At 49.4% G+C, this 9544-nt stretch overlaps 1 protein-coding gene across 1 annotated transcript in view; it reads right to left on the minus strand.

The window, feature by feature from the left end:
- The window catches only part of PTCHD1 (patched domain containing 1), a 29167-nt gene extending 19675 nt beyond the window's left edge, over positions 1-9492 (minus strand). Inside the window, exon 1 of the mRNA XM_026038684.1 lies at positions 9078-9492. Coding sequence (XP_025894469.1) covers positions 9078-9428 — 351 coding nt within the window. The 5' untranslated portion in view covers positions 9429-9492. The remainder of the gene's footprint in view (positions 1-9077) is intronic.
- Between the last annotated feature and the right edge of the window lie 52 nt (positions 9493-9544).

Consider the following 9544-nt stretch of genomic DNA (forward strand, 5'->3'; position numbering starts at 1 on the left):
GTTTGGCCCAGGATCGGGAATGAGCAGCCAAGGAGGGCGAAGGGCTCTCGTGCCCTCGGTGCCACCGGCGCGCGCCAAGCACTGCCCACTGCGTCGCAGGCGGCAGCCGCGGAGGGCTGACTCACGCTTCCATCCTCACGGCAAACGCGTCCTTTGCCTGCAGTTTGCTGCCTCAGACCACACGCCGGGAAACCCGCCGCTGGCGCCTCGGTGCACTTTGCAAAGGTCTGCAGCATCGTCGCAGACCGCTTGCCTTCGCTCGTCTGCATCCGCCCCGTGCGCCTGGTCTGCTGCCTCTTCGCCCGCCAAACCCATGTCCCATGGGATGGGCTCTCCCAGCTGCCCTGCCATGCGGGATTCAGCTGCAAAAGTGCACGCAGGCTTTCACACCTAAACCATGAATCCACAGCCCTCCTTGCAGGTGATGGGGTCCTAGGGAACCCACGAGGTTTAAGAGGTTTTAAGAATATGTGGCATGAATTTAGGGGCTTACACAGTCTGCAGTTTGGTTTGGATACATCAAGATGAAACTTGAGTTTGCTAGCAGATGGTAAAGACCGTTGTCTGATGCAGACAACATCAACATCTTTTACCTTAGGGTTGCAGTTTAATGGCAAGTAACCACACTCCAAACAAATCTGACCCCCATCATTGGAGCACCAGATTTTCTTTTATCCAGCTGTTTTCTGATCTGTAGCAATACTACTAGTAGGAGTAAAGGAAAGAAAGGGAGAATTAATAGAATAGTAAAAACTACACGAATAGTTTTTCTTGACAGGAGACATGTACTGCTTGCCCCTTTTCCAGTTAGCTAACGGTGCAGTTCATTGCCGAAGTACGAGTTCCCTGCAGCAGGAGAACTGAACAGCACTGCCCCAGCTCACTTGCTGTGAGGGCCTCCTGTTTCTGGCCTTTTTGGGGAAAGGGATCAGTGATGAGATAATAACAAGCACCTACTGCCCTTTGATCCACGTTTAAACAGTGACTAACACTTGCAATTCCCCTTTCCCTTCTGAAAACAGTCCTTATCCGTGCCCCACGCCATGCTGGAGGTGTCTAGAAAGGGCAGCACTTTCTCCTCCTTCATTGCTTACCATTTGCATTCGACAGCCTCTTGGACCGGGCCATTGCTTACCCCAAGTCCCATGCTCACTGATTTATTTACTTCTGACAGACCCAAGGTGGCTTCACCTGGGTGATAAATCCCTGGTGCAAGGAGCCTCCCGGTGAGAGCTCCTTGCATTTCACACCATCCCTGCTTCCGTCTGTGATGTAGCCGTAGGCAAGAGGCGGCTGAACCTCCCTCACATTTAGCCTTGTCAGCTTGGCCTGTGGGCCCAGGAGGGGATGCCAGGAAGCAAAACACAGAATCCTTTCACTGATCCTGGGCTAAACCGCTTGCCCCGGGGCTTCTACACGCCACCACTGCACAGGTTTTGTCAAGCTGTTTTTGGCCAGTGCTACTCCTGCCCCTGCCAGAAAGGCAGGAGGGGGACACGGAGAGCCAGGGCTGCTGGGTTCCCTGCCTTGGCTTTCCAACCACTGCAAAGCCCTGCACCGGGCTCGGCAGGAGGGCCCTTCCAGTGAGCGCTGTACTACCTGCGGCACCGACAGCAGAGCTAAAGGCACCGGGCTGCGCTCTGAGCTCCATCCTCAGCGCAGAAATCTTGGTTTTATCCTCTAGCCATTCGAAAGACCTAGGGAGCCACAAAAAAAAAAAAAAGGCCATGAAAACTTCCTGCTCCTTCCTTTTGTCTGAAAGTCCTGCCTTTAATTAAAAAGTGAGCATGCACCGTCTTTTTTTTTTCCCCATCAATAAGGAAAGAAGAAAACTCTGCAGCATTCCTGCAAAGCAAACAGATCCCATCCCAGCAGGGAGGGGTTAGAAAATGCTGATTCATTTGCAAAATGGTCCAATCCCAGAAATCCTTTAAGCCCACATTATATAATCTGCTACCAGGATCAAAGCTACAGTCAAACAGGACGAGGACTGGAGCACCAGAAATGGAAATTTGTGCCCAACAGAGGCTCCCTTTGCCAGCAGAAGCAGTTTGCTCCCGTGTGGTGAGGGAGCAGATGCCTTCAACAGGGCGCCCAGGTTTCACCCAGCTCCTCTCCCAGGCCTGGGAAAGACGGTTCAACTCCCCTGGGAGCAGGATCACAGTAGAGCCACCACCACCACCTCCAACGTTAAGGAGGCATAAAGCCAGCTTGTGGTTATTACTGTGCAAAAATGTGTTTGGTTTTGCTGTTGAGCAGTGACGTACAGTGTTTTATAGGTGACATTACTCATCGTAAGGACTCGACTATGCTTTGTTACTTGACATATAGTCGATGAAGAGCCAAATAGATAAAGCTGGCTAAATGTAAGTATCTCTTCCTGTGTTGCAAATGATGTGGCACCTACAGAGACACGTTTTACCTGTGGGAGTCAGATCTTTGCAATGCCACATTACACTGTATTTTTTTTTTACTATAATTTGACTCTCTTTAGTCTTGCAGTCTGTGTCTTATGACTGCTCTTAAAAATGATCTTTATTTGAGTCAGTGGTACCAACTCTTAAAATTTTACTGCCATTTTCACTAAGTCTGGTATTTCTTTGAGCTCTAGAGCCTGAAGTATTGTGTGGGGATTTTTTTTCCCCTTCAGCAACTTTCATTAGTGAAACAAATGTCTATCTCATGGTTATGGAGGAAAGCCTATGGAGGAAAGCCTGAGAAGGCTCAAAAATAAAGCAAAGCAAAATGAACTCATTATGAATTAATGTTTTAAAACTCCTGACTATTTTCGGCTCCTGCTTTCTAGCTTTTCAGTTGGAAGACAACAAAGTAAATTTAAGCTTTTTTTTTTTTCTGTGAAGCTGGTTTACTGTTTTGATAATCTTTGCAGGTAACTCATGCCAAAGAAAACGAGAAGAAGGAAGAGCTTTTATCAGATTGCTATAAACTTCTCCTCTTTTCCTAGGATCTCAGTAATCTTTGGCATGTGCTATCCTTGCAGAGTGCTTTTTTATTCACTTCCAGAGATTGCCTCGGTCAAAAAGCAAAATGGTTACATGAGGAAAAAGACTTGCCCGGCTTCCCGCTTAATTCCCCAAGGAAAATCCTCTGCACGCCCTGCAGACATGGCCAGGCAAAGGAGGCCCTTCAGGAGGCCCGGGCGCTGCTCTCAGCAGAGCCACCCCGCGCCCAGGACACGGGTTCGAGCCGGGCTGTGGTGTCCGGAACAAGCCGTGCCGGCCGCGGGATGGGGACGGCGTGCGCAGCGGAGCCGGTGCCTCGCGACGGCTCCGGGCACGACATGAGGAACTGCAGCTGGAGGGCGCGCGGCGAGGAGCCCGGCACGCCGCCAGGCCCCAGCGGGCCCCACACGGTGAGCTCCTCATCGCACTCCAGTTTCTAAAAGATGCTACTTATTTAAGCTATATTTTTACAATTGGTTTGGTCAGTGAATAACGCAGTTATATATATATTTTTCAAACGATTTTTAACATGAATAAAATGTAAAAAGCAAAGTGTAAAATGCAATCCTCAACATAGGGCCCACTCAGCGCTTGAGCAAGCGTGTTGGCAGATGTGTGTGCATTTATATTTCCATCGACTTTCTTGACAGAAAATTGCTTGATATGTGGCTGTTTCTCCAAAGCGGAAAGACTTTTCCAGTCATTCTGGTCTGCATTGTAACCATCACCCTGATAATTCCCTCCAGGTTTGTTTAATCGAGCTAAAGACAGTCCAGTTTGGCCAGAAAGTTTTCAGAGCTCCTGCTCCAGGACATGATGCAGAGGCAGTTGAAATCCCACTGGGGAGCTCAGGATCTGAATCCAAGACTCATGTTTTATGACTGGAATCAAGACAAAAACTTGATTTTTGTTGCTGATCTCACATCAGTCCTGCTGGTGGATGTCACTGCCCAGAATTCTCCAAGAGGATCTTCCACCTCCATGGAAAACTTTCCAGGAGGCCTGGGAAGGTGGCAAAGCCTCCTCCAAGGTAGCTTCACCTCAGAGCAGGAGGCTAGCTCTGATGAATTCTGCTCCAGCCCCACAGGATCCTGTGAGCTCCCGCCGACACCACAGCCATTCCCTTGGAGAGACGACGGGGCTTCCGCGTGCGTTTCCTTCCAGCATGCCGTTTATTCCCCTTCCTCCCCTCATCTTACCTGCGTATCTTAATTCTTATCTGTTTTTGCCTAAGATACATCTCAGCCCTGCAGCTTTGTGCTGCTATGACAACAGGCTCGCGCTTGTGCTGCTTTCACACCCTTGTTTTGCTTCCAGTAGGGCTCTTCCCCTCATCTTCCAGCCTGGCTCTCAACACATGACTTCATCCTTCATTTTCCAGCAGAAATTCAACGTTTGCTCACTTGCCTACTTGTCTGGGAGTGCTACGATTGTGTGAGCTATGTGGAGAAGGTGAAAATCAACTCTGCGTCCCTGGCTAGAGCTACTGCTTGTGTCTGTGCTGGCATTTTGAGGTAGCCTAAGTTGAGAAATATCAGTCCCTGCCACTGGCCCAAATAACTACAGACCTACTTTGCAGCTGTGCCCCCAAACCACTGGCTCTGCAGGCTTTGCAAATACGTGCCAAGCTGGTCTAGCAAAGTGATGGGAAGCGCCACAAACAAGGCAACACAACTACAGTTATTTCCTCTGTGACTTTCCCTGCATGGCAAGAATGAATGAGGAAATATGAGATGACAGCGGTGACAACAGAGACCATGTGAGCATGTGCATTTACACAGATACAATAATTATTAAAAAGCGGGCAGAAGAAATAAAGCCCAAACAAGTAGGATGCCTACAAAATTCTGAAGTTAAATCATTTAGTTTTGCATTAATCAGAAGTTGTGTAGTTCTTAAATAAATGCATTCTTTGCATAAATATCGAATCTTGCTTGTATACGCAAGTAGGTATTCAGGCATTTATTTCGATCCCTTGATGGCTTATAGGAGAGGGGCAATGCACAAGCTCTACCCCTGAGAATCTGCAGTTAGGACAAGCTTCTTAAAAAAAAACAAAAAATAAAACTTAAAAAAAAAACACAAAAACAAACCTCCTACATCTATAGAATTTCACTGGCAAACTGTAAATACAATCCCTTGCAGTAAGGAACACTACATTTTATTCCCTTTTCATCTTTGTGTCTTGTTACTTTAATAGACTTTTCTGGCAATAAGTATTAATATAGTGTTAATGTCATAAATATGAGTATGCAAGAGGAAGAGGAAATTTTCTTCTGCAAAAAAGGAAGTTTAAATAAAAAGTCTGCTAAAGTATATTACAGTTAACTCACTGTAATTATGGAGGAATGAACAAGCAGGCTCATAAAGATAGGTGTCTCAAATTCCGGCTAAATCAGAATAAATTTCTTTCTGAGGCTTAAGAAAATCTAGCTATGTCTGTGTTTCCAGCAAGTCTATATGCCTTTAACCTTTCAAGTTTCTAAGCTGCAAGTGGAAATATCACAGTGGAATGGGATGGGGCTGCGCTCATACTATTTTTAGGTTTGATTCTAGGCTTAAATGATTTGTACAGGATTTACATAAGCATCTGAACTTTTGCATGACGTTCCGTACCAAATATCCAAATTATTTTTGTTTCTCCAACTGCTTCTTTAAATACAGAGGTGAAAAAACCCCACACTTTCTTCAGCTAGGTGCTTTTGTTTCATCTCTCTCTCAAGAGTGAAATCCTGCTCTGACAGTGCAGGGTGCCAGTGCCCTGTGCTCAGCCAGGGAGCAGCTACAACAGACAGCAGATGCCATCATTGCCTTCCCTGAGCAATCCGATCTTGGGATACATCCCCTGCATACCTGCCACTCCGTAGAGCTTTAGGCCAGCTTGGTTTAGGATTGGCTTAGGTTTTTCCCTTTCCTTTCTTCTGCAAATGACGATGTGAGCTGGAAATGCAATGGACCGCAGGCGCAGAGAGGCTTTAAGTGTTTATGGTTAAGAGGTACGAGAACTATGGATGGAGACCGAGCACTGCACCAAAAAGGGTAGTCGGCACCCTCCTCAAGTCAAAACTATTACATATAAGGCAGCCACATGCCTCCCTGCTAATTAGCAGGGGAGAACTTGCGCGGAGCAGCTTGTACATCTAGCAAGAACCGCCAGCGTCGTGTGAGCAGCCAATGTCGCGCTAACATATGCACGCTGTCAGCGGGGAGCCCCACGGCATCTCCTGCGCGGGGAGCCTGGCCTGAAAGTCGAGCCCGAGACAGGCGGGAGGCTGATCTCTTTCTTAAACCTCTCCCCAGCCAGCCGCTCAAGTGGTAAGAAATAATTCCTCCGGCTGAAAATGTGCCTGTTAGGAATTGCACTAAGTCAACCAGAGCTTTTTAGAGAAGCCACCAAAGAAGTTATCACTTTATTAGTTAAATAATTAATTGGGATCTAAGAGTTATTAGCTTCTGACAACAGCATCCTCGTTCCAATTCCAATTGCTTGGACTGCAAAACTTTGTGCCTCATTACTCAGGTTAGGGTAAGAGCAGCTCACCTCCCATGCTGCCGAAACCAGGCAGAAAGCTCCTTCTTCCCCTTGCCAGGGGACTAGGGAAGCACTCATGGGTCTTCTTGACTGGTGAGGTGGATACAGCCAGGTAGGAAAGCTAGCAGAGATGCCACCAGGGCCAATCTCTGGATCCTTCCTGCCAGTGGGTGCAGATGCAGCAACAGCCACACGGGAGGCAGCATTCAACCTGACGCCTCTTCTAAAGCAGAATCTCTTCCTTGGCGAGGTTGTCCTTCTTTGGAAAAGGAAGGAGGCATACATGCTGCCATATGGAGCCTGCCCTCGCTGTACCTGCACGGCAGCATATACAGGAATGTAGCTGCGATGGTGATGACGCTCGCTCAGGACACTTACTTACAAGCAAAGCACTTTGCATTGACTGGCGCAGGACACTTTCCAGGTATCTTTGCTACCTTCTTCTGTCCTGCATGGACAGCATAAGAGGAGCGTATGATACACATATGGATATGCATGAAAACCTTGAGGGACAGACCATTCCCCTTCTCCTTCTCTCGCACATGCTGCTGGCACAGAATGATGTAGCCCTGTGTCACCACATATATAATAATATTGGAACCTGGCTGCTCCCTTTCCTAGTCTGGTGTTTTGACCCACTGTGCCATCCACGGGGTCCCTGAGGCAGCTGGCTGAGCCCGGCTCTAACCACAAACAGAGAAATAATTAAGACAGAGACATAATCACTCTGCACAAGACATACTGGAATTAATTAGATAAGAGTTGGAAATAATGCATCAAATAGGCCTGACAACGTCAGATTAACAGTAAGCAAACAGTCAAATAGTCATGGTGTTTCATTATCACCCCAAATGAAAAATAATCATTTTGTTGGCAAATTCTATCCACTAAAAATGAGGCAGTGTTAAATCGTGACAAAACTTTCCAAGTTACAGCTTTTTTGTTGTTGTTGTAATTGATGTAAGAAATTTTTTGCGTAAGTTTGCTTGTGGAAAGATTCAGAGCAACATTTATTTTTGTGTCACTACGCTATTGATAAAACTACAGATCTCTAGAGAAAGCAGTACAGGGAAAAAATCCATTATCATTATTATCCTATGACTGAGTAAATGTGCACATACTGGCTGCAAATGCAGTTCACGGTGCAAGAAAATGAAGGAATGAAAGCCGTCTCTCTGGAGTTTTCTCATTCGCCAGTAACATTCCTGCTACTGTACGTAGTGAGTCTATGCTCATTAAGTCTGTTTGCTGATTACCGCTGGGTAACACGTCAATAGAACAAAAAAAGGGAAAATAGAAAATACTGAGTGGCTCTTTACTATCGCTCTGTACAGGGCTACAGTGGAAACACAGTAAAAAGAAATGCTTTGTAACAGTTATTTCCGTGCTCAGCAAAAAGAGCGAGAGCTCCCCAGAGTCCCTCGGAACAGCTATTTGCATCTGCCTTCCCACTTTAGAAGAGACCTCACAACTGAGAGGTATTAACGTTGCCTTTTGTGTGGTCTGACAGTTTGACATTCAGGGGGAAAAGACAAAAAGAAAAAAAAAAGAAAGGAAAAGCAACACGGAGTCCCTGGGGCTTCCGAAAGGGCATGGAGCAAACGTGCAGCCCTCCTCTCTGGAGCTGCTCAATGCCGAGGGAAGGTGCGCAAAGCCAGGCAGCCACACCTCTGGATGTTTGCAAGAGGTCTCCCCTTTCCCTTCACGCCTCGACCCTCCGAGCGTGCCATTTTTGCCTCTGAGCCCCCTGTTTTCCCTCCACCGCACGCTCAAAGCCTCCGCGCAAACTGCGAGGCCAGCCCCGAGAAATCCGGGCCCCCGACATGTTACGCGGTGCCTCGGTCCTCGCCGACGTGCCCCCACGCTGCCCAGGTGCCTGGCGCACGCAGAACTCGAAGCAGCGGCTCATCACAAAACAACCTGCACCACTCCTCCAACCTGCCGCCGAGCTGCGCTTCCCTTCGTCTGAAAACAGCGTTTCTTTTGCAGTGGGCTGGAAGGGGAGGGGGGGAAAAAAATTCTGCCCGCTAAAAACTGACTCACGGCATTCGCCTCCGGGAGTCATGGAAAAGCTGCTTTCGTGCCAGCCTGCGCTAGGCAGAAGCGCGGCCAACACGCAGCGTCCCCCAAAGCGTTCCCACCAGTTCGGCCAGGAGCTCTTTAACTGCTCGTGGAGTTGGAGTTTAGCAACCACCCCATCCTTGAGCCGCCTTAACTCGGGAGCATGACTGCGGGATGAGTGCGGGGGGGCTGGGAAAACTGTTCTGACACCGAACAGCCTGCCGTCCTCACTCACCCAAAGCAAGAATAATATTAATAACAAGAGAAAATGTAGCAACAGCAAGAGAAAGCACATCCCCTTGTGCTGTGGCTTTGTCGGAGGGAAGGAGGCGGGGAGAGAAAGGTTTCAGATCTCCCTTAAAAAAGAAGGGGAAAAAGACGGCAGTTATCCCAACTGTTGCGGGGATGCGACTTCGCCGCTGCTGGCAGGCCGGCGGGCACGGTGCCCAGCGCACACCGCTCCCTACGGATGCATGCGGAGGCCAGGCGGGCGCTGGGATGCGGGGCCGCGGCGCGGTTACCTTGAGGATGAGATCGGTGTGGTGCTGGTCCAGCATGTTGGCCTTGCGGAAGGAGGTGATGATGACCCGGCCGTAGCGGCCGGGTGTCTGCAGGTCTGAGTAGAGCCGGTGCTTGGAGCGGTTCACGGGGAAGAGGCTGTTGACGAGGCTGCGCTCGATCTTGGCGAGGCTGTGCGCGGGCGCCAGCAGGTGCTCCACGCTCTCCTCCACCTGGTAGCGGCTGAAGCTGGCGCCCAGCAGGATGGAGATGAGCACGGGCGCCGAGGCGAAGAACACCGGGTGGCTCGCCACGAAGTGCCCGAGCCGCGAGAAGGACGTGCCCAGCCCCCTGTGCAGCACCTGCCGCAACATCCTAGTGCGGAGGGCGCGCAGGGGGGACAGCGCCGCGCCGCCCACGCCGCGCCTGCCCCACGGCCCCCGCAAGAGCATGGGGCAGCGCCGCGGGGCCGCGCCGCCTGCGCCTGCCC

Source organism: Nothoprocta perdicaria, unplaced genomic scaffold (genome assembly GCF_003342845.1).
Source record: "Nothoprocta perdicaria isolate Ctin4 unplaced genomic scaffold, notPer1 scaffold_215, whole genome shotgun sequence".
Taxonomy (NCBI): domain Eukaryota; kingdom Metazoa; phylum Chordata; class Aves; order Tinamiformes; family Tinamidae; genus Nothoprocta; species Nothoprocta perdicaria.